Consider the following 24,001-nt stretch of genomic DNA (forward strand, 5'->3'; position numbering starts at 1 on the left):
CCATGATAGTAATTAGGGCAACTTACACCTTCTCAAGCTGAAACAGCAGATTTATTTTATTGATTTCTGATCTCACTTCTCCCTATCTCTGACAATTCTTTCCAGATACCCCTCTATAACTTCCAGTCCACTAAGATAAAAATCAGACTAGGTACTCTTCATCCACAAGACTGTCCTTTTTTTGCTGTACTTCATTTATAGCTCTCCTATTAACACAGACTGTCCGCTCACCTTGATTTCTTTCAACATTAAAAATATTATTACAAAAAAATGCTAAGAACTGTCCCGCATCGACTTTATGCTTATCTTTGAATCCAGGTTCAGCAACCTTATTCCCCATCCTACCTTTGGTCTTACCAAGATAACCCTTATTGCTGTCTTTCCAACCTTTTCCACCCTCAGCTTATTCTTCTCTCCAAAGCCAAGTACCTTCACCATCATCATCAAAACCTCTCCTCTGCATTAATGTTGTTCTCTATTCTCCAAGTACTTTCTTTTCCACATATTTGATGTGTACGGGATCTACTCAAATGCTTTTAATATTTAGTGCCAGAACATCACCTTATTAGATGCTTTCCTACATAAGTGTTCAAAAGTGAAAATACGAGCATACTATATATGTTAAAATTCTTTAGCAGTCACTGTTAAACAGTGCAGCTGAGGTGAGTGAAGTCTCCTTCAACAGAGCTGCTGTAGGCACCATGAGCTTGTCCCTATCACCACCATGGAACTTCAACCATGACTTGAGGGTGCTTCGGTGGAGAGTTCAAGCTGCACGCAGCTCAGTCCTCAGCACCCCTTGCCAGAGAACCAGTACAGTAAAGCTTCATCTGACATTGAGCATATGTGCAATCAAACTGAAATCAGCCACTCGCTTCCCACCAGTAGCGGTGACTTTCAGCCATTACCAGCCCGGACAGGGCTATAACTGACAGAAGGTGGAAGATGGAGAGAGAACCCTGAGAGAGCGAGACCGAGATCCACAGATCCCGAGCTCCCCAGATCCCGAGCTCCCCGGGCGGCCTCTCTGCGTGCCCTCCCTCACGGCCTGGCCCACAACCTCTGCGTACCTCTTTCCGCCGGGGCTTCGGAGCAGCTCCGGGGGCACCGCACACGGGATCGGCCCCGGGCCCACCGCACACCGGAGCCGCCCCGGGGGCACCGCACACGGAATTGGCCTCAGGGGCACCGCACACCGGAGCGGCCCCGGGAGCAGCCTCTGCCCGCCCTCTGCGTCTCTGAGGCGGCGGCTGAGGCAGCCACGCGCGCGTGCCACGGGCCTCCCAAACGCGGTCGCACGCGGACTCCTCTCAGCGCGGGTTGGGTCGGACCGCGGTGCCCCGGTACACAGCGATCTCGGGCTGCAGCCCTCATGCCCCTCAGCAGCCTCCAGCGGAGCGCTGAACCATCGGGTGCTTCCAGGCTAAGGCTGTGTAACAGTGTTTGGCTGTCCAAGCCTTCCAGTAAAAAAGAATGCAAATCAAGTTCTCCTAGACACCCAGAAAACACGTATTTAATATAATTCTTAAGTACCTTACATTTACCCCTCATTCTTGGGCCCTTCTTGTTCTGTGTTTACCTTATCTGTTCCTGAGGAGCCTTAAAACACGTTTGGGCTCAAGACTAATTTTTTTCAGTGTTACAGGCCAGAAATCCTACTTTATTTCAATGACAGAGTCCTCTGCTGTCATCATAGGGATAGATACAAATAGTTTAAAACCTGACATTTCATAATTTCAAGCACAGGGTTTTTTACCTCCTCCTGCAAGTATAATCAGCATATTTGAGGATGCCACAGAAATGTGAGATTCCTAGAACTACACCATCACCATTTCCCAAAGCTGTAGGCTTCAAGAGAGAAGGCACAACAAACCTTCATGGTCTCTGTTTTGCAGCCTATATCACAGCCCTGCTGACAGATGCCACTGCCTGCCCTTCCTGTGTGCCCTTAGGAAGGCTTCAGTTCCTACAGACCTCTGCAATTCTGTTCTCTATTATTTAAAACAACTGCCATAACTTCCAGTGTAATCAGCATCTACATTTTTCCTCAGGTTTCTCACTCCTCTTAATCTGAAAATATCAGAAAGAGAGCTAAGACTGACACAGAATATCATATTAAAGGTGTCTTTGATCTCCATTTATTGGAACAAGTGGCATCTTGCTTATACCTTACCAGTCATCTTCTCAGATCACCTACTAATGATTTATGTGCTAGGTCCATTTTATTTGACAATTGTATTTGCCTTGAGATGCTGACAACACCACCAGGCCAACCAGACCAGCAATATTACTCCTCGTAGGTTGTGGGAGTGCAGGCATAAGTCATTTCACAGAAGCCTGTGCAAATGTGTCAGCCCCAATACTTAGCTGTGTCCCTTGTGTGGAAGAATTTGTCCATTTCTGATAAAAAAATAAAATATATAGACAGAAAGAATTTGCCTTGAATTTGACCTCTTTTGGTTAAAATCATTGAGACCTTGGGCTCAGGTCCCAGTAGTCTATATACTGGCTGGCCTTCTGAACTGAGAAGTGAGTGGGCTCTATAACAAACAGGTTGTTCCCTGTTCTCCTTCTAGGCCATTAGCTATTCCTTTGATTAGTCTGCCTTTATCCCTCAGGGTCCCACATTTCTTTTCCCTGCACAATATGCCATACATTGTATTACTTTTAGCTCAGTTTTAGAGCACTGTAGAACACATTTTTCTTTCTGGGCTTGTCGAACATGAGCTCATATACTTTAGATCTGTTTTTCTTCCCCTGATCATTGATAACAAAATATCACAAGTAACCTTTTATTTTTTGATCCATCCAAATCCTTAAAAGCTGTGGTAAATCCTAACATCATGAAAATAGGTGAGAATTAGACCTCAAGTACCCACAGAAAACAAATTTATGATTACAGCCTTTGCAGTTCTGGGCTCCAAATTAGCCTGTCAGGTTTGCACGTACTGCTTCTGCTGACTTCAGTGGGAATTGCACATGTGAAACTAACAGAATAATCAGGCCCTGAAAATTTGAGCTTGTGTCCCCAAGCATAACTAGTGCATTTTTAACTGATTCAGTGTGAGATGCATCTGTGACCCTAGAGCAACAGCAACAGCTGGGAGTATGTGCTGGCACCCAGAAAGCTAGTGCTGTCTTTCCACATGGGATATGCAGCAATCTCCAACCTGCCCTGCTTGTATTTAAACCACAAACTTAGCTATAATATAAAGGCAGTGTTTCTGTTACCATGACATCGAGAAAGAAAACAAACATCGCTTTCCCCAGAAAATACAAGGTAATAGAGCATTTTAGCAAGTCTAATGGCAGAAGTCAGAGCCATCGTGACACATTGTAGCAGACAAATGAAAAGGTTGATTTTCGTAACTCTAAATGAGAGGAAAATGTCAAAATATTTTCACATATAAAAAAACCACATGCTAAATACTCTTTGTTCCAACAAAGTGTTAGAAAAATACTATTTTGCTTTTCATTTTCTGGGTTTTTTTCTGCCTGAATTCCCCAAGTAAGAGGTTGAACAAGAGTAAAACTCAGTAGATATTTCCTAGAAATCTCCCAAGCAGAAATCAGATTTTTAATATTTTTTTTTTTTAATAACCCATGAAAAATATTCAAATTGAAACCACCAAAACACAGGCAGTTTTAGCTATTATCAATAAGAAGATGCATTATTCCTGAAAGAACTAGGTATTCAAATATTTCATACCTGATGTTTTTGGTTCAGCATCCCAGTTTTCCAAACTGAGTAGCTGAGTAGCTACTCACTAAGGAAAGCAAAAGTTCCACAGATTATCAGGTCCAAACTTAAAGGCTACACATGTGTTTAGTATTCTACAAATGCAAGGAGGTCAGTGAAAATAAAACACAACTGGTCAAAAGAAAAATGAAATTATAATAGCACTTCAGACATGTATTTTAAATCAAGCTTCCAGGATATATATCATAGTCTTTTTTGTTAAAGTTACCTATTTAATATTCAAATTCCAGTTCTTAAATTCCAGACCTCTTTGTAACAGATAATTCAGTAAAAATCACATGATTCAGCACATACAGGAGTTACACTGACTGCTGGGCTCAAAAATATTGCAGCAATTATGTGGGTCTGTCCTTGGGACAGCAGTGAAATCCTAACTCAACATGTGTGACCCAGATCTGACCTTGTACTGGTACATTATTCAAACACATCATACATGTAAGTCCCCTCTTATACTGTTTTAATTTTGATCCAAAGTAAGATGCTTCCCTAAAAAAAAAGTGAAAAGGTTTCTTTCTTTCAAGTTCAGAGTGTATCTGCAGTACTCATGTGCCTGCCTATGTTACACTTAGCATGGACTTGGGGGCTTTTTTGCCCTGATTTTAGCCTCCCTGGTACAGACAGGAGGCAGGCACATTTCTTTTCAGCAAGCCCATTACCCACTAGCTCTGCCCAGTAAAACCATGACCATTCAACTTGATGTTAATTATTTATTTCATGAAGTTGTCCATTTTAGAGCTGAATGAGTGAAATGCAACTGAACAGAGCCAAAGGCTCGGACTGGGCTGCCATTTTGACATTCTCATCAGGGAAATGATGCTGTAAACACCCATACTTGATTCACATGCATGGTCTCTTGGTTGCCTACAGTAATGCCCATCTGTTCAGATGGCATCATGCCCACTCAAGTTGCTCAAGGGAATACATGCTGGGCAGTGATTGGCTTAGGTAAGTATTTTTCAAACTGGGTCGGTGTCGACCTCCTTTTGGGAAGGCCCAAGAGGAAAAGGAAACAAAAAGAATTTTCATTTTTTATTTTAATGGATTATTTTCATTTAACATTCAGAAAAAACACCACCATCTATAAAACATTTAGTAGATGGTTTTGCTGATTCCTTGGTACTTGTGACCCCAGTGAGGAAAAATAAATTCAACTGTATTCTCATTTTTAAAATAAATGAGTTTAACCTGTTATAAAGTCACAGTCCATGTAACATTAAGACCATCTCATTTTCAGAAGAGAAACCTGTCCCAGCAGGCATTGCCACATTCTGACAATTGCACTAATTTCTTTTGTTGAATATTGGTCAACATGCACATACCTGAATTCATAGGTATTCTTACCAAAAGGCACAGCTTGAATTTTGTGGGCAGAGTGGTGAGCAAAACATTCCAAATTATTAGTCAGATCAAATGAATGTTATTGTACAAAAATGCAATTCCAAAATAAACAAACACAAACATGCACAAAGACAGATGATTATTGTGCAGTAGCTTGAAAGAATTAACCCCTTTTGGTTCCTAAATTGGAATAATATCCAAAGATAATCTTTTACTTCTCCAAAGCCAAAGAACTTCGCTTTAGTGATGTGCATTGTTCAGTGAAGCCATTGTCTGTCATATTGCTTTATAAAACAAGTAGTGGGGGGAACATGTCACCCTTTCTTCCTACAAATAAACAGTGGGGCTTTTTATTTAAGAGAAAGCTGCCATTATTACCCCACAAAAAAAAAAAAAAAAAAAAAAAAAAAAAAAAAAAAAAATCAAGCTCCTTTCATTGGGAGACAAAAGCCTTTCAGTGCTGCATCCATGTGCTCTGACTACTGTTTTGACACTGTGTCAAGATGCTCCCTCTCTGCTCCAGGTCTCAGATCACAGTTGGAGTGTCTTGATATAGTGTTGAATCAGTAGTGTCAGCAAGTCTCAGAGCAAAGTCAAAAAGCCTCAATGTTGCCTCAGAGCAGGTAGAGTCAGAGAGACCTTTCCCCTAAACTGAAGTAGGCAGAAGAGGCTCCCTTTTATTATTATTATTTTTAATTGTTTGTTTTAACACAATTCAACTCAGCTGCACCAGGCTCTCACTTCCAATCACTGGTCTTTCTTGCACTGAGGTATCAGAGCTCTCTCCCAGCCCTGAAGAGCTGTTACAAAGCAGCATGCAATGTTAATATCTTTCTGAAAGAACAAGCCTAGGCACAGAACTGAGGACTTGTGCTTTCTCAGAGCAGCTGGTGCTGTATTTAAGGTTATTTAACAGGGCCAGACCCTGTTGTGGTGACACCCCCCTGTTCTGCTGTGTGGTTGCACTGCTGTGCCACTGCAGGGGAGAGCTGGGACCCTGCCTTAGCTGCTGGGACACAATCCTCTGCTGCTGGAGAGTCAAATGGAAACAGGATGTCCTCTATCATAGCCACTGCCTGTATCTACAGACCAAAGGTCTGGCTTCCCTGACATCCATAGGAGCTTTCTCAAAGAGTTGACAAGGGGCACAATGCAGAGCAGATGGACAGAACAGCTCTTCTCAGCAAAAGGATGCCACGTGAAATCAGTACAACGTATCCAGCATGCGGAACTGCACACCCATGGGGGTGAGGATTGTGGCACAGACAGGATGCTGTCCTAAGAAACAGGGATTGCAGTCTTGATGCAGTGAAGGACATAGGCTCCACGGAGAGGCTGGGGGGCTGCAGAGGTTATTGTTACACAGAGTGGGATAAGGCTCAAGAGTTTTGTCAATGACAGCGAATAAAAAAACCTTAGGAAATAGTTTTGATCCATGAAAGTTTGTCCTTTTAAATTTATTATTATTATTACTTCACTTAGAGATGTAATGTTGGTTCTCCGTAGCAAACTTTGTTCGTGTCTTTAGATCACCACTAATGCAATAGCAGGACTTGAAAAGCTAAATGCCACACTAAGGCACCCCTCAGATCAAATGTATCAAATGAAGGTATATTCTAAATAAAGTGTAGGTAGAGATCAAATTAAACATATTATAAGCATGGGTGGAAAAAGGGATTGGCAAGAGGACCAGGGGCAGGGCGTGGTGCTAACTTCTAGCACAGTTTTGTAAAAAAAAAAAATTAAAATAAAACAAAAATGTTTTAAAGAATGAATAGGCAAACTATTCCCGAGCTTTCTCCTAGAAAAGATAACAAAGATGCACAGATCCTATGATTTCAAGCACTGCTGCTGGAATAACCAAGTTTAGGTGGATCAAGCCATATCTAAGGCAATAGTCTCTAAAACCAAGTAACAGTGCCAAGAACTGTACCAGGAGTCATGCTTTGGAACAAGATGGATGGCAGGTACTAAGAAGGCATTTCAGGAGTCATGAAAAAAGGTCAGGGTGTAAAAAAAGATAACTAGACTTAAGAGGTTGCATTAGAAAATGTAAATAGGTCAAAGCCTATTCTGCTGTAGCTTTATGTCTATATATTCAATCCAGTGGATTTTGTATACTAACTCCAGGGGGGGTGCATGGATCAATGTATATAATTTAGGATAAACAACCACTGCAGAGTGAGATGCATGCATTCTTCTTACAGTTGAGCCAAATTTGTCCCTGGTATAAATGTAGTGATTTCACTAGGCAGGGATGTATTTGCTGGCGTATATGGTCAGTATCTTCCCAGTAACTTGTCACTTATGCAGATGCAATGTGTACTCACCAACATACAAAGTCATGTCTAATTTCTCACTAGCTACTTCTTCCTTATAATTACTGTGCTTTTATTTACATAAAATATTACTAAGTACAGTTAAAACAGTTATACAACAAAGAAATAAATGCTGATGATCATAGCCAATAAGAAAAATATAAAGCCATGTGTTTCAAATCAGGTTTTTGGAAGCTGTAAAAAAAAAAAAAAGAAATTGCAATAGAGACTTCAAGTCAGCAGGAAGTACAGAAAAATGAGCCAATGAGAAGAGGGACCTATGTCCCCACAGAAAGCTGAGGCTCAGCCAGTGTTTGCTAAATTCTTTAAGATCCTTGGAGTAAGATATTATTTAAGGTGCAAAGTATTTATATTCAAAGCAAACAAAACTTACTCTTGTGGTGGCTTTCCTGCAGGACATTTCAGAGGAGAAGATGAGGATTTCCTTCTCCTCTCCCTGGACTGACCCTGTAGGGCCATCCCACCCTTGCTGGGCGCTGAGGAGGTCTCTGACCTGTCGAGACTGCTTTCACCCACTGCAAAGAGGGCAGCTCACCCAGTGCTCTCCCCACTGTCTCTGGAGGTAAAAGAGAAAGTCAAGATTGTATCATTGAGTCACAAATTAAAATCTTAACTGGTAGAAACCTGGTAGAAAGTCTCAGAGGAGAATGAATTATGTATTTGAACACTTAAGATTTCCTTGCCTTTATTGCAGCATGGGGTCTGAACTCTGCTTTCTTCCCTGCACTTTATTACATGGTTAGAAGTCCCACAGTAGGAAACTTGCAGTTTGAATTCTGAAGCACCTATAGTGTCATACTTTTTATTTTAATATTTGTCACCAACAGTGCCGACAGATAAGAAGTGCTGGCTCCCCACAGCATGATGTGTGGGGTTTTCAATGGAGCTACACAATTGCTTTTGCTAAGTGCTTGCGGGGCTCACAGTGCCAGAGCCCGCAAATTGCTGCATTCAGGCCACTTTGCAGTGCTGTACCAAGGCAAGTGGCATTAAAAAAGTTAGTTGCTTGCAGGAGGGACATCTGCCTAAATGGCTAATTTCTTTTTTAAAGTCCTAAGCAATTGTCTGAAGACATTTCTGCAACTCAGTTCAATAATTGTAGCACTTAAGAAATGTTTAAAACTTTTCGTGTCACCTATAATTTATTCTGTGTTGCATACAGTTTTATAAAAAAAACCAAAAAAATAATCTTTTCTCGGCTCCAAAGTTAGCTGGCCAAGAAAGTCTCAGAAACAGTTTTACCACTTATGGTGGTATTTTATTTATAGATTACTACTTCCTCTTCTGCTCTTTTATTGTCTTTGTTATTGCCTTTAATTTATAGAAATACCATTGTTCCTATTGCAGCCTTAGATTAATATTATGGTGTAAATTATTTAATGTTCACAACAATACTAAGTGTGTAATGGTTACACCTGAGGTATCAGGGGAGGTTTTTTTTGTATCTACTGTCTTTATAACAGGTCAATTAAAAAGCTGATTAAACCCAAAAAGTCTATGATGATAATTGTTGGAAATAGACTGGGATGATAATTGGTTTAATGACTGCTGAAGGAGCCATTGGGATGTGTGCCTCTCAAGGAGCATGAATGGCACTTTAAGAGCTAGATTAATCCTGGGTGTTGGTTGTTGACTTTAATGTATTACTCCAAAATCAGATTTGGATCAACTTACAAAATATTGCAGACAAGACAAATAATTTTTAAAGGGCATCTCTGCTGAGCTTTGGTGCCTCTCTTAAACTAAACTATTCAATGTCAACTCCTCCAGTAAAAATTCTGACTGTACAGCTTGAAGTAGCTCTGTAAGGTGGGAATTCACTGAGGATTTTATATTTTTATACTTTCCCCCCTCCCCAGCATAGCAGGAAACAAATTCTATATAATAAGTAGAAAATGTAGGCCGAGACTATCCTCTGCACAGGAAATTTCACTCAGAGGGTTGGACACCCAGTGAGGTCCTATTCACAGACATCTCTTTGTATTTTTCTGCGTGGAACCAAAGAAGGGGATTCATGCCAAAACCCTGCAGGGTATGGAAATCTATCGGCTGTTCTGTGCTTCTGCATGTCTTTCAAAGTGGCTTCTGATTTGGGGAGCCCTAAATTAAGATCCATGGGCTTGGGGGCTTTAGGGTTGGTTTTTTTTTTTATTATTTTTTTTTAATAAGGACACTAAACCTGCAGCTTTGATTCAGGTAGGAGTCAGAAACATTCAGTACCTTTTAAAAACCCCTGACATTTTGTTCCTCATGCTGAGGACCCAGAACAGCAAAAATTTAAACCAAAATTATTTCTCCAGGCTAGTCAGTATTACAAAATACTGCAGAAGCCAGAAAACCCTTGCTGCTGGTTATCAGTCCACATGCACTGCCTAGGCTTGGAAAGGCTATAAGGTTATAAATCTTTCAGTGGAAACAATTCCTGCTTCATGCCATCTACACTGCCTAAAGACATCTGCACAGGGCATCTCTAGAGGAGGCTCCCACTGCTAGACCTAGGCAGTAGAATAATGAGAACCTTGCATCCAGTTTGAAAGACATTAGGGAGTCTCTCTTGGATACAATGCAGTTGTTCAACACCCTTATGGGCAAAGTAGCACAGAGCTGAGCTGGGGAGCTCTGGCTAAATAGGATGCACCAACAGGAACAATGCACAGCTCTGCAAAGGAAGAGTTGGCTTTTCAGGCCCAATTTGCAGCTCTGGTGCTTCCACGTGTCCATATTGTTTCAAATATTTATTTTCTAGCACCTCCTCCTTCTCCATTTCTTCTAGTGGGATTTCAGGTGCCATGGGTGTATTCTGGATTCCTCACCTGGTTCTTCTTACATTTATATTTCTATCCTCAATAATATTTTTGACAAAAAAAAAACCAACCAAACAAAAAACCCACTAACCAAACATTTTTCAGCATCTTAAATGAACCGCAGACACATTGACTGTGTTTGCCTCTCCCCCGCCCTCAAGATTTCGCTTTACCACACACAAATATATTTCAGGACTTGGGTGTTGGTTTGTTCTTTTTTTTTTATCTCATATTTGATGTGTGCAGGATCTACCCAAATGCTTTTAATATTTAGTGCCAGAGATTCACCTGATTAGATGCTAAATATATGTGTTAAGATTCTTTAGCAGTCCCTGATAAACAGCTGAGGTGAGTGAGGTCTCCTTCAGCAGAGCTACTGCAGGCACCATGAGCCTGTCCCTATCACCACCATGAAACTTCAACCATATTTACTTTGGGTGAAACTCTGTCATTCCCCATTAGCAACCCAAAGTGTTTCTGCTACATGAAGCTAATGGAAGATCTTGGTCATTTCTTTAGCATCATTACAAAAGCATTAGCTGAGCTCATTTGCACACTTCCTTAGCTCTCCCTCTGTATCAGGCTTGCACCACGATACTTTGTGAATAAGCAGAAAATACACACTGTCTCTTTTGCAAATGGCTGTACATTGTATAGCTTTCACATGGAAGAGCCAATTTCTTGAGGAACAGTGCCCTGTAAATTGCAACTGGAAGAAAAGGAGGATGCACTTATTTACTGCATTGTTTTCAACCAGCAAAACAGATGGTCTTGCTCTCTCCCTCCCCTTTAAATTAACAGGCAGGTAAAGAAGAGCCTAGCACCTTAGGGACATGGCTCCAGCACACACAGCTTGGAGGGCTCATTTGCTTGCTCATTTATTGTAAGGGAAGGATCACACTGGGGGCCAGCTACCTCTTCCAGTCACTTAAAACTGAAGACATAGATTTTTTATTTTCTTTTTTACATTCAAAGCAACATTTTAGTTGGTACTAAAAGACTAGAGATAAAATTCTTTTCAAAAGGCAATGGCTCTTCTAGAAGAGATTTTTTCACAGACAAGGGAGCCCAGCTTTCTGCTCCCTCCTTTCTTCCTGAGGATACAGCCTGTGCTGTACACAGCTTTCAACACCAACACATATTTAGGGATGCGAAGAAGGGCAAAATACAGAAAACATGGGGTCACCATTTTAGACAGTAATTAGACAGTGACAGACAGTCTGGTTTTCCCCACTGCTTTCCCAGGGGAAGATGAAGAAGGGAAGATGAAGAGAGAGAAACTTCAAGGTTGGAAGAAAAAGCTTGGGTAGGTTTAACGAGGTTGTAATAGCAAATTACAAATGCATATACAAATAGGTAAATCTGGAGCCTGCCCTCCTCAGTTGGTAATTACTTCCCAACCAGGAAAGTCCCACACCAGACTGGGCAGTAGAGAGTGGGGCCCAAGTCCAGGGTCTCAATAACAGCTCACAACAGCCTTAGAGCAACAAAGCTGGTCCTACCTAGGAAGGTAGAAAGCAACCTGTCTGGGTGAATCCTGTTCTTCTCCAGTGAGGAAACAAGGAGGAGCAGCAGACAGACCTCAACCCAGCTAGCACACCAGGCAGAGAAATCAACCAAGGGCTTCCTTGTGAGCTATTTTATAGTGAGCACTGTGGGAAGGAATGCTGTGACTGGTCCATTTGGGTCACCTGGCCCATCCTCTCCTCCCCACAGGCTCAGCTGCTCCCCATTATATCAATCACATCACCAACCTGGCAGCTGCTGGTGGTGTCCCAGGCAGGTTTTTATCATTCTGATCTTCTCAAACTGGAACACCTGGTCTGTATTTTTTCCTCCAATCAGAACACTTGGGCTGTATTTTCTCCCACAATTCACTAAATGCTCAGCATGGTTCCTCCAGTTTGCCTGAGGAGGTGGCACCACTCTGCTATAAATACTGACAAAGGAGCAAAAATCAGGTGTGGGTAAAACAGCAAAAATACTTTCATGTTTCTTTACCTGAGGACTTTGACATCCCTAAAGCCCTTAGAATCAGACTTGAAGTGTGACATTTTTCACAGGACAGCTTGTGACATTCACAAAGAAACAAGGTGGCAAAACCCCTGAGGAGCAAGGTGCTGGCCAAGCCCCCCACCCTGCTTCCCGCCATGGCTCCCGCCTCTGGCCTGGCTGCCGGCCCAGCCTGAAGCACAGCTCAGCTCTAGTCCAACAGAAAACCTACCTGCTTCAGCAAACAAACCCAAATTTTTTATTTAAAACAAAAGACAGAAAAAAAAAAAAAAGAGAAAGAAAGAAAAAAAGCCCCAAAGAGACTCAGCAGCCCATCAGCTTCCATGCTGTGAGAGGAGGCAGATGGCACCACAGGAAGGATGGGGGTGGCCCAGCAGCTGGCAGAAAGGCCAAGGAGCCCCGGCCATGGCCCAGCCCAGGGACTACAGACATCCAACTCCCTGCACTGTGTGAGAAGGAACATCCATGGCTGCTCGTGGCCACAGCCCGGCGCTCCCCCTGCCCTCCCTCGCCCGCAGAGGCAACAGAGCTGAGGAGGAGGCCTGGGCCTTCTCTCCTCCACCCGAGCAGAGTTCAGGCCCTCAGGCACCGTCTGAGGCGCCGCAGGCCCCAGTGCTGGCGCGGCCCTTGTGGCAGAGTCCCCAAGCAATGGCTCTGCTGTCAGGACAGGAGGCCCCACGTCCCCCCTCCAACCTCCCTGCTGTCGGGGGGCTGCGGGGCCCGGGGCTGGGTCATCGGCTCTGCGTGGCGGAGCGGCCGCCTGCCGGGGGACACAGATGGCCGGGGATGGCAGAAGGCAGGGGACAGCCGCAGAGAGCTGTGGGGCTGCGCGCTGCCAGCTCGGGGAGGGGTGGCCAGCAGGACAGGCAGAGCTGATGGAACTGAAGAGCTGTTCTCTGCTGCAGCCCCTTGCCCAAGCAAGCCAGGACCCCCCGCAAGAGGCAGCACCAGCATAATACTGGCTCTGCCCCTCTTCACCCTGGCACCCCCAGAACACAGAGGAAATGCTTTGCTTTTTTCCTCAGAGAAGGACACTCTCAGATGGCTAAACTGCAGCCTGTTATTAGGGCAGTGAAGACTGTACTTTGTTAGCAATCTGGCTGGTGATGCAGCAGTTAGCTTGGGTTTTGCTTGGGGTGCTCAGTGTTTCTCCTTTGAGCACCTCCTGCAGAGAGACCATCTCCCTCTGTCACCTAATCTGCTAAGCCTCAGGAAATTAACAATAATTCACAGATAAACAGATCAAAAGGCAAGCCCTGACTGCCATTTGCAGGACAGAGAACTCAAAGAGGAACCAAGAACAATTTCACAAGAGGCAGAAATGGGGAGAAAAGGAAAAAGACAAAGCAATGAAAAACAAGTCTTGCTCCCATCAGTTCTAAAGCCTAATGGCTGCTGCAGCTCCCACCTCCTGGGCCTCTGTGACCATAAGTTTCCTGAGCTCACTTTGTCCATGCCGGTGTCTGCAGGGCATTGTTCTTATCCTGGATAACTACTGCCAGTGTTACACATGGGGACACTGTGCCCAGACCTCTGCACCTCTGTCAAACCCATCTCCAGCTGGTCAGCTGCTCTGAGGTGGTGGTGGAAACCTCACTGCTTTACACTGTGGGCCAAAAGATAGAGACTGCTCACCTAGACCAAGGGAAAAGCTTTCACTGCCCATACCAGAGGGTGATTCATGTGTTGAAAGCCAGACACACATACACACCAAAATGCAATCTGCTCTTAGACTTTGGTAGGAAAAGTGAGATGTGCTCTTCATTTCTCTCCCTTTCTTTTGGAGGCAACGGGCTAAGTATTCCAAAACTGCCAGGCACGTGACTGGAGGGGATGACCCCTTGCTGAAAGTGACAGATCAGACAAGTGTCTACAGAATCACTGCATAAAACAATGTGTAAAGCTGACTGCAAGGACAAAATATCACCTGCAGCTACTGCTTGCTCCTTCTTGACCAAGTATTTCAATGCTTTTTGGGTGTGTGGGTATGTAGTGAAGCTAAAGGCAAAGATCATTCAATGCCTAAGGGCTAATAGACTGGATTGCTACATATACAAGACCTTTGTTAATCCATGGTTAATATGAACTTATACTTCAATATTTGCCTAAACTTGAAGATATTAAATTGTCTGTACAAAATTTCTTCACACATTTAAAACTTCTTTTGTATTTTCCAATACAGTACTGGCCCCAATGCCATTCAGATCATCAAGTGACTGCCTAGAACCCATCCTCAGCAAGCATTTCAGCAGTTCTGGTTTGCACTTACCTGTGAGTCATCCACACCTTGAGCAGCCTGTGCCAGCCTGTGTCTGCAACACCACCACAGGAGCTGTGAGTTATACAGACAGGCAGGGAAACATTACAGGGATTATTGAAAGGTTCCCCATCCCATTTTCAACATGTAGCTGTTGAAATAGAGTTTGGAGCCAACATTTCTGTCTATTTACTAAATGCCTTTTGTAGCACTTCTTGGCCACTAAGAAAAAGGGGTTGAAACCTCAGACATGTACCAGAAGCTGTGATATTATCTTTCTCCACCTGCAGCTAGGCTCTGTTTTCCCTAGGAGCTTTTAACTGATACAGGAACTATATACTATCCTTGTGAAGCACTCCCTGGTGTGACTGCAGCTATGCCAGCAAAGCTGTGTTTTGTACCAATGCAGGGCTGCTCTGCCCCTGCTCCCAAGTGGGACAAGCAGCACAGAAAAAAAAGATAAATTGCACTAGAACCACCAGACAAAGGACACACATGTTGCTGCAGAGCTCTGCCACCTGGCACCCTTGCTGGTGCAGCTCTGCTTGGGGAAACCTCAGGCCCTGCAAAAAAGGCTCAGACAACAGCCCTGCATCCTGGCATAGGGTAAGGACCAACTCGGGGAGTTATGGGTGTCCAGAACATTGCAGATGCAGCTCCATGGCAGGAGCAGAAGAGCTGCTGGCTCTCCCTCCACTTCTGTGCAGTAGCTTTTAAGCCCCCATTCCTCCCCCCGCAAAAAAAAAAGAGTATCTCTTTGGACAAAGCAGATATGAAGACAGCAAGACCCCTTGCTGTGGTGTGTACAATGACAATTTGTATAAGCCTGGTTACATAAAATAACCCACAAAGCAACTCAACAGATTTATGGCAAATACCCCTGCACTTTTGTGCACGTTGCATTTGTCCATTAGTGTTGAAATATTACCCAAGTACTGTAAGACACCAGAGCACCTGCAGAAGAGGACCACAGCTCAAACTACTAAAGCTGCTCTCAGAGTTGTGTGGAAACATCAGTTCACTCTTGGGATTCCCAACACAGAAGCTTTTCCTGAAGATAGAAACCCACATCATCCTTTTAATTTCCTAAGGTCTGCCCAGAAGAGGCCAAGCATCATTGTGAACCAAGTGTTGGGCAAAGAGCCTCCCTTTTCACTCTGTCTGTTGTGAGAATCTGCTGCCTTGCTTTTAGCACAGAGAAGACAGCGTATGAGCTGGTAGCAGAGCAGCTGATGTATGTTCCCAGCTAGCTTTTCTTGCTAGCTCAAGGACATACCTATGAGCCTGTACTGCAAGACATTTTTCCGTTTCCCATCTTAAAATGCTGCCTGTGAGGAGCACGCATACATTATGAATGAGAATAATGAATTGGTGATCTCATTAGCTATTTTTTCTAGCCATAAACATCTGTGTCATGGTTTATGGGAAAAAAAATTAGGTAGAAAACTAACACTGTCTCTAGAAATGGATCACTTTAGTAAAATTATTTTGTTGCATAAACAGCAAACTAAAAATTATCTAGATGAAAACAGAAGTTTGTCTTTGGAATTAAAAAAATTATTGTTTTTTTATATTAGGGTTCATAAATTTATCACAAATCAAAATGCTGAGCCTGAACTCTGTCCATGTAACAGTATTTCAGCAGAATAACTGTCAGAATAAAAAACTTATCTACCAATTCCCCTAAATAGGACATTGCTTCATCTTTTTTGAGAAAGTTGAAACTTTCCTAAAGTTAGAAATTGCACTTTCTATGGTGCTTCCTGCTGTAGGGATGACCCTACCATGGTTATGCCCAGTTGCCTTTCCTTATATGCAGTGTGTCCCACTGTTCTGAGGGAGCTACGAGTGTGCAACACGACTGTCAACATCAGCAGGAATCTAAGTGTTGAAAATGCCATCTGCAGTGTCAACGACCTGTGACCTTGCACTTGTTAATGAACTTGCTGTATAAACTGATTGGAGCACTGACTAAATGTCCTTGAAAACCTTTTTTCTACAAAATATCACTTACATACTTCAAGCCCAGACACAGTACACTGACAACCAGTTTTGCTCTAGTTCAATGCAGTGATTTTGGAAGGTTTTAACTGTTCATGTTCCTATGCCACAGTCCTGCAAAGCCTTGCTTGTTGTGGTATTGGGTAACCACATCATTTCAGCTGCCACAACTGCTAAACCTGGTGATTATGATGCATTGAAGAAAGAGATACCTTGAGAACTGCATCTCACTAACTTTCCAAAGTGTCCCTCGTCCTAAAAAACCTGTTTATCTGACTGGATAGATAAGTTACCAGTTAACATACAGCATGTTGTTTGCTGTGTTTGGGGTTTTTTGTTGTCGTTTGTCTTTTTTTTTCTTTCTTTTCTTTTTTTTTTTAAAAAGCCTGCTAATTAGGCTGCATGATGGCAGTTTCAATTGTCAGAAGTATGGCAGTTACATAGAGCTACAATACCTGTGGGTCTAGAAGTCCATGTGCTTGAAATATACAGTTTCCTACTATTGTCCCAGAGGCCTGATCTAATATTTGCTCATTTGTATACATTTCAGAAAGCTTCATATATATATATATATATATATATACACATACACACATTGGAAGAAAGAAGCACAGAGATGGGGTCAAAGCAACTATGAACCAGGTCCCTTTCATTCTTGTTCACTTGAGTAAAAGTGCCCAGATTCTTAGAAAATGTTCTTACCTCATCTCAACCTACCAGGGAGCCCGGGAGATGCATCCTGGAGTGAACACGATGCCAGATGCTGGAACGTGGCTTTTGCTTTCTCCCAATCTTCTTTCCTCCTAGGGGACAGAACACTCTCTGCTGTCAGGGGAGCCATCCCTTTGTGATTCCCACACATCAGGCAGCAGAAGGGCTGCAGGATGTACTGACAGACAGACAACCGCTGACGCTAAGCTCATGTATTCCCTTTATTGAACTGTACTAGTTATTGCAATCAGGTTAAGTCACATTTATAAAGCAGACCATCCAGTTGCACTGAAACTGATTATATTCATTACATAGTTTTAATCACTGTCCGGTGAACTGGCAAATCCAATCAAAGCATTAGTTTTTAATTAAAAAATTAAAAAGAAATATTCAGACAATAGCCAAGCAATCACGTCACAATGCACAGTTACCTAAATTTGCAATTAAAAAGCAGTTAACAAAAAAGAACAAAAAAAATCACACCTAATCTTTAACTATCAATATAATACAAGAAGCAACAAAGGGCAACAGCATCAAAGCAGATTTATCTAACACTATAAATTCAGTCAGAAGCAGAAGCTCTAAAGTACACTAGCTGAAGCAGGACAATAAAAAATACTGAGCATGGAATACTTTTAATCTCATCCATTAATATTCATTTCCAGCTGCTTATAATAGCAGCGCCTCATGGCCAAATCATTAGAGTTTTACATCTGGGTTGCAAATGACACTTTGATTGGATGTAATGTTCAAATGGTCCTCCCCACTGTGCCACCGTCAAGTCTTCTGCAGAGAGGTGTCCTGTAGTGCCAGTGGCTCACTGTGCGTGCTGGCTCAATGTGTGGTTCTGGAAAGACGAAAAAAGGAGACATGCATGAGGGGCAGAATAATAGAAAGCATGCCCATACCCTCCTACTCAGTACCATTTATGCAGAGCTCGACATAAAAGCTTCTCAGTTATTACAAAACAAAATGCAATAAAGAAAAAGTACTCATAAGTAACAGCTGCCAATATGACACATTTGCTTTGTTCTGACAGATCTGTTAATGCTGGCATGAACTTAGAAAAAAATGCTACAAGCTGAGTACAGCCATGAGGGTTTCTCTTTTTTTTCACCCTTTCAATACACGTAAAGAGAGTGGTAACACTTCATGGGCAAAAAAACTGCCTTTAGGGATTCCCTTAACTGTAACAATTAAAAAAAAGGAAAAAAAAATCTGAATCGCAAGGGGAACCCTGGCCATATTTTACTCTTTTATTCTCACTAGTACCGGGTGCAAGTACTGGCAGCAAGAGACACCAGATTGTGACACACACTTCTCAGTCCAAGAAATACTTCTGCAATAACAGCTGAACAGCCAGTTCAGGCACCAGGGTAATAGACCCAACAGAAAAAAAGGCTGGACATGTAACCCAGAAGTTAAATCTCTCTAAAAAATAGACTTCGCTCTACACATTTCTTTCAGCAGTCTAGAGATATTTTTGTAACCTTTTTTCCTTTTGGTAGATTTGTAATAGCTTCATGTTATCACAGTACCTTGCATCAGAGCATGCTGACCTGTCTTGCCATTTTGTGCAGGAGCCACTAAATTGTGAAGTCAACCTTGGAAACATTATTTTTAGAGCAGTACCAATTCACCTACATTTTGCATGCTGACTGAAACCTCAGTCCTACGTATAAGCTCAGTTTTACTTGTATTATTATTATTCAACTATTTGGGCAACCAGAGATGTGCTCCCTGGTGAGCTTTTCTTGAGCTGGGCCCCCAGCATCCCCAAATAAAAAAATTAATTTGAGATATTTCAAGACCAGGGTATTTTACTAGCCTCCATCTGCCTAGTACCAGAGGCAGGCCAAGTCCACCAGCTTGAAGAATAAGTTTTTAAACATGAAATGAATTTTGAATCTAATTATTTATTTACTATGACGAAGCTTTAAAATAAAGTACGATATGTTAACTTTTCATAAATCATCTGGTCCTTCTACACTATCCAGTTACATCTTGATCAGGAAAAAGCCTGATCCTCCACTTCACCCAGAGATGCTGTCTCCCTAATGAAAGCCATCTGTGGAAAGAGCTAATGGGCAGCCCGCGATGCGGGGGGCCGGGCGGGCAGGCAGCAGTGACCCCATTTGCAGGCAGGATTTCTGGACTTTGCACTCCCGAGAAGTGTCCACCAGGTGTCAGAAGTGCTGCTGAGTTCCTAAATGATGGAAAAAGTTATCCGCGATATTGTGGCTGGCAGGCCGTGAGGAAACTCCACACAATAACAGCCAGGCTTTACCGTGCCAGAAGGTTACAGAGGCAGCGGAAACACCATAGCTGCCACACACCCAAAAAGGAGCCCTTTTCTACTTAAAGGCAGTGAGTGATGAAATTGTAAAATAACTGGTCCTTATTTATTATAAAACTAGTCCTCTGAACACAGCCCAGTCTGTCACACTAAATATTTCGGAACCAAACCCCAGAAGCACTGTGTAAAGACCTGGAAAGCTTCTCAGGGAACAGAGCATTATACTTGCCTAATATCAAGTGAATCGATAATTTAAACTACTTTGCTTTCAGTCAATTTAACATCACAAAATGTAAAATCCAATGGCTTTTTACTTCGCTATCCACAGAATTTTTCCTCGCCAGGAGAAGGAATGACCTTTGCAGTAGTGGATGCTATTCTCAAATCAAGTAACAACTTCACAAAAGAGGATGGATGGAGCCCTACAAGCACAATGGCAAGGCTGACACGAAGCTTGTCTGCTAAACCTAAGAGGGAAAGCATGAAAATGTTAAAGACTACACAGGCCACTCACTCTCTGTGCTCAGGCACACTCCTCAGCACTTCACAATGGTCATTTCTAGTACACTTCATTACTGTTCTATTTTTAGGTCATCCTAAATATCAATTTTAGAATGCAAAAGGTCTACCATCTTCAAAACGAAAGTAGGGCTATTCATGGCAGACAAATCCATATTTATTTAGGCAGTGTCATTTAAAAGATAATGCAAAATCAGCACTAGATGCATGACACATGGTCTACAGTCAGGGAACATGATTTCAAACTTGTGTGGCTGCTGCATTGATTACACCAGGCAGGTCAATAAAGGAATGGTATGTGGCTCTAAATCTGATAATGAAGCTTTCATTGTGAGCCCTCTCTCCTCAAACACAGGTTAATAATATGTTCTGAACGCTCCTTATACAATGAATATAGTGGGTTTGTGAGCAGAGCTTACACAAAGAAAAAATCAGATTATAATCAAATCATGCAGCCATTCAGAGCTTGGTCAGGTAGGAGCTGAGAACCTAGGCATGCTGTAGAGCTTTCAGTTAAAAAATAAAATATACATTTCTCATATGCAAATCTTGATTTTGTCTTAGTATCTTGGGAATGTACCATTTATTCCCTTTGCATGCATTACTGGTTATCAATATGCTGACTAGTGCCTGTACCAAGCAGTTGATAAATAGGGATAGCCACATTTTCACAGGACCTCCCAGACATATCTGTAATGCCTCTGGACACAAGAGCTTGTGTGCACCACGTCATCTCCCTGTCTTTCAGAGAACAGATCCTGCACAACCTACATGCAAAATGTGTTAAGTCCTGCATGCCCAAGTGCTGGCAAACACCAGGCCACCAGGTTCCTGCACAACCACCACTGGTTTGTGTGAAGGAGACCCACAAAAGCCTGTCTGGATCCTATACAGCCACTATAGGGCTCCTTACCTATTACAATGCATTTGAGACCACACAAATATCTTTAAAAAAAAAAAAAAGCCTGGCATGGCAACTTCTGTCTCCTATTACTAACAACCATCATGTCTTACCTTCTTGTTTCTACTCCCTCTGCCCTCTACACCAGTAGGTGTGCAGCTTATTGGAACATCTGACATTCTTTGCAGATGTCAGAAAGTGTCTGAGACACTCAGTTCTTACGTCTCTTCTCTCACACGTGTGTATGTGACCCATGTTTTATCAAATTACTTTAACCTTAGGCACCTCTGTGCATGCCCACAAAGAAAATGCCCCTGATGACCAGACTTTCAAGGCAATCAAAAAATACATAAATTCTGGCATTAACAATGCCCTGTGCCTTAGCAAAATTATTCATCATTCATCCTGATGCTACACTGGGCTGTTCCAGGCAGCAGAACGAACCCATAAAGGCCAGAAGAGAGCAAGAGTTTTGAAACAAAACACTATGAGGATTCTTCTACTCAAGCAGCCTTCTGATGCTTAAGAAGCATCACCCACCATTCCAGCAGGAGGGTGAGCTGACAGAAAACTGCTTGGGCATGATTTTGCAACTCTAGAATTAATAGTTAAAAAAAAAAAAACAACAAATAAATGCACACAGACACACACACACACAAAAACCCACAAAAAAACAAAAAACCCAAAAACAAACGAAAAGACCTTGGCAATTTCCAAAGGAAAAAAGAGCAGTCACAAAAATGAAGCCTCTCCAGGTATGCTTGTGTGCATCTGCACATGCCTACCTGCACACAGGGCCATCCATACACATATGCATTTGGGGCTGGCAGGAGGCAGGACATAATTTGGAAGCTGAACATTAAAAATGGTTCTTCGCAGCTCCTGTTAGGCCCCCTGGCTTACACATGGCTCACAGCTGATACCCCACTGAATACATCATTCTGAGGCATTATTGCAGCTGGAAAACTCTACAGCAGCACTAAGTCACCTGTCAAGATCAAGTAACTCACAGCTTATTTATAGGACAAGGTTGAAAAATTTCTTCTTTTATTTTCTTAATAATCATGCAAAATGGATAACAATTCTGTTAGCCACGTCAGTGAGAAAAATGCAACTACCCTGAGCCTCGGGGTTGTTGCAGTGTTAAAGTAGAATTTTCTACTGGCTGCACAATCCCCAAATGAACCATTCGTGGAAGTGTCTGTGACCAAGGAACTGGGTGACAGGTTTTGCAGGAAACAAAAAAAATTCAAACACTGGCTGATTATTGTCTGTGTAGATACTGATTGCTCTCCAGATCTTCCCTGGGGACACCCCCTGCCTGCCCTCTGGATGCAGATCAAGCCATTTGTGCAGGACATCTACAATGAATATTTTTCTGTTTTTCTACATGCATTACTATGAAAACACTGGCATGGCAATCTCCATTTTCAGAGCACTGTGTCAGGAAGGAAAAGCATCAGGCTTGAAAGATGATCACTTACAGCAGTTCAAAGAACTCTTACAAGCTATATAAAGACTGAGAGAAAACACACACACACAAAAGCAGCACATGATGGAGCAGAGCTCCAAGCCAGGCAGTCAAGCTGGGAGTCTCCCACACTGCAATGGTGTTCACTGCCAGCAAGTCACAGGTGTACTACACAGGAGCAGGTGAAAAAATAAAATGCAACTGCGAGGGGTGTGATAATGGTTTGAGGCCATAATACATCCAGTCTATAGTGCCATTGTGCATCTGTTTTGTATTTAGATATTTTGTACCAGCCATTTAGAGGTATACTGTCTATGTGTGTGAGCATATACTCCTAAAGGAGCATATGTTATACAGGGGTTAAGAAATGGCACAACAAGGCTGGTGACACCTGCCACCTCCCAGTGAAATTCATAAGCCCTTCTGCAGTGTTACACAGAGATTGGGACTCTGATTAGAGGTTATATAAAAGCTCTCTCTCCCCTTCAAAATCCCATTAAAATGAAAATAAATCATTCCTTAAATAATTTCAATAGGAATTATGGCAATAATAGATACATACAACAAACAGCCAACATGAAACTTAATTGGTGATTAGCCATGGGTGACCTGCATGCATGAGCATGCTGGGTGCTGGGGAGAGGAGGCACACAGCACTGCTGCCTGCACATCACTTCTCCAGAGCTGGCTGCTCAGCCCCTGCCAGCCCAGTGCCTGGGGACACCAGTGTAGCTGTGACACTGCAAAGCCACCCAGTCTGGAAACATAGGGGCACAAGGGGGGGTGATGCATGACCACAACTGCCTGATCTAGTGACATGGAAGGTAATTCCTATTCATCCCTCTATTTTTTCACAATGTGCAAGGGGGAATGAACACTGAGGTGAGAGCCCACCTGCCTCTCCCCATCTCCCTGTCCAGGTTTCTGCTGCCCGTTCAGGCACCATCTGGCTCCAAGCTCAGGGATCAGGGTCCTGGCTGGGGACTGCTTGAAGCCAGGCCCTCTCCTCTCCATTCTCCTTTGTCCCTGATGGAGTGGGGTTGGGGGGAACAAGTGATTTCTCCATGAGCTTTCAACACATGTGGCTTGCCAGACAAAAACTAAACCTCAGATTCAGGCATTGACTTGAAGTAAAGATGCAAGTCTCACACTTGAACATACGTGTATACATATATATATATATATATGTAAAACAACAACCAAAACAAAAACTCCAAATTGCTACAAACAGAAGTTAATGTCCAAATATTTACAAAATACCATCTGGAGCACTCTTTTTTTCAAACAATGTTTCGCATCTTTTGAATTCAAAACAGTCCAAAAAATCTCTCAGCCATTATTCCTCCTTACACAGCCATAAGCACATGTACGTAATGTGCACAGGTACTATTTCCCTCTAACAGCAACCCATAAAGCCTTGACTTTATAAAGAGATTACTTTAGGCAGAGGACACAAGATGACCCTTGCTTTAGCCATCAGAGATTATGCTCTCAACAGAAAGCTGTGAGCCTTAAATTGGTGCTGCTCTAATCCTAAACTGGAGAGGCATTCAAGGGATGCCGTGACCCAGAAGAGCAAGAAAAAAAAAAA

The 24,001-nt window shown here is 42.6% G+C and overlaps 1 protein-coding gene across 6 annotated transcripts in view; it reads right to left on the bottom strand.

Moving 5' to 3' along the window:
• Positions 1-17,420: 17,420 nt before the first annotated feature.
• The window catches only part of ZNF423 (zinc finger protein 423), a 230,619-nt gene continuing 224,038 nt past the window's right edge, over positions 17,421-24,001 (bottom strand). For all 6 annotated transcript variants that reach the window (XR_011728477.1, XM_071756851.1, XM_071756848.1 and 3 more), the window contains one exon: positions 17,421-18,070. Coding sequence is in view for 5 of the 6 variants with exons in the window: in XM_071756851.1 (XP_071612952.1) it covers positions 18,041-18,070 (30 nt within the window). In the remaining variant the exon portion in view is untranslated. The remainder of the gene's footprint in view (positions 18,071-24,001) is intronic.

This window comes from Heliangelus exortis, chromosome 13 (genome assembly GCF_036169615.1).
Source record: "Heliangelus exortis chromosome 13, bHelExo1.hap1, whole genome shotgun sequence".
In the NCBI taxonomy this organism is placed as follows: domain Eukaryota; kingdom Metazoa; phylum Chordata; class Aves; order Apodiformes; family Trochilidae; genus Heliangelus; species Heliangelus exortis.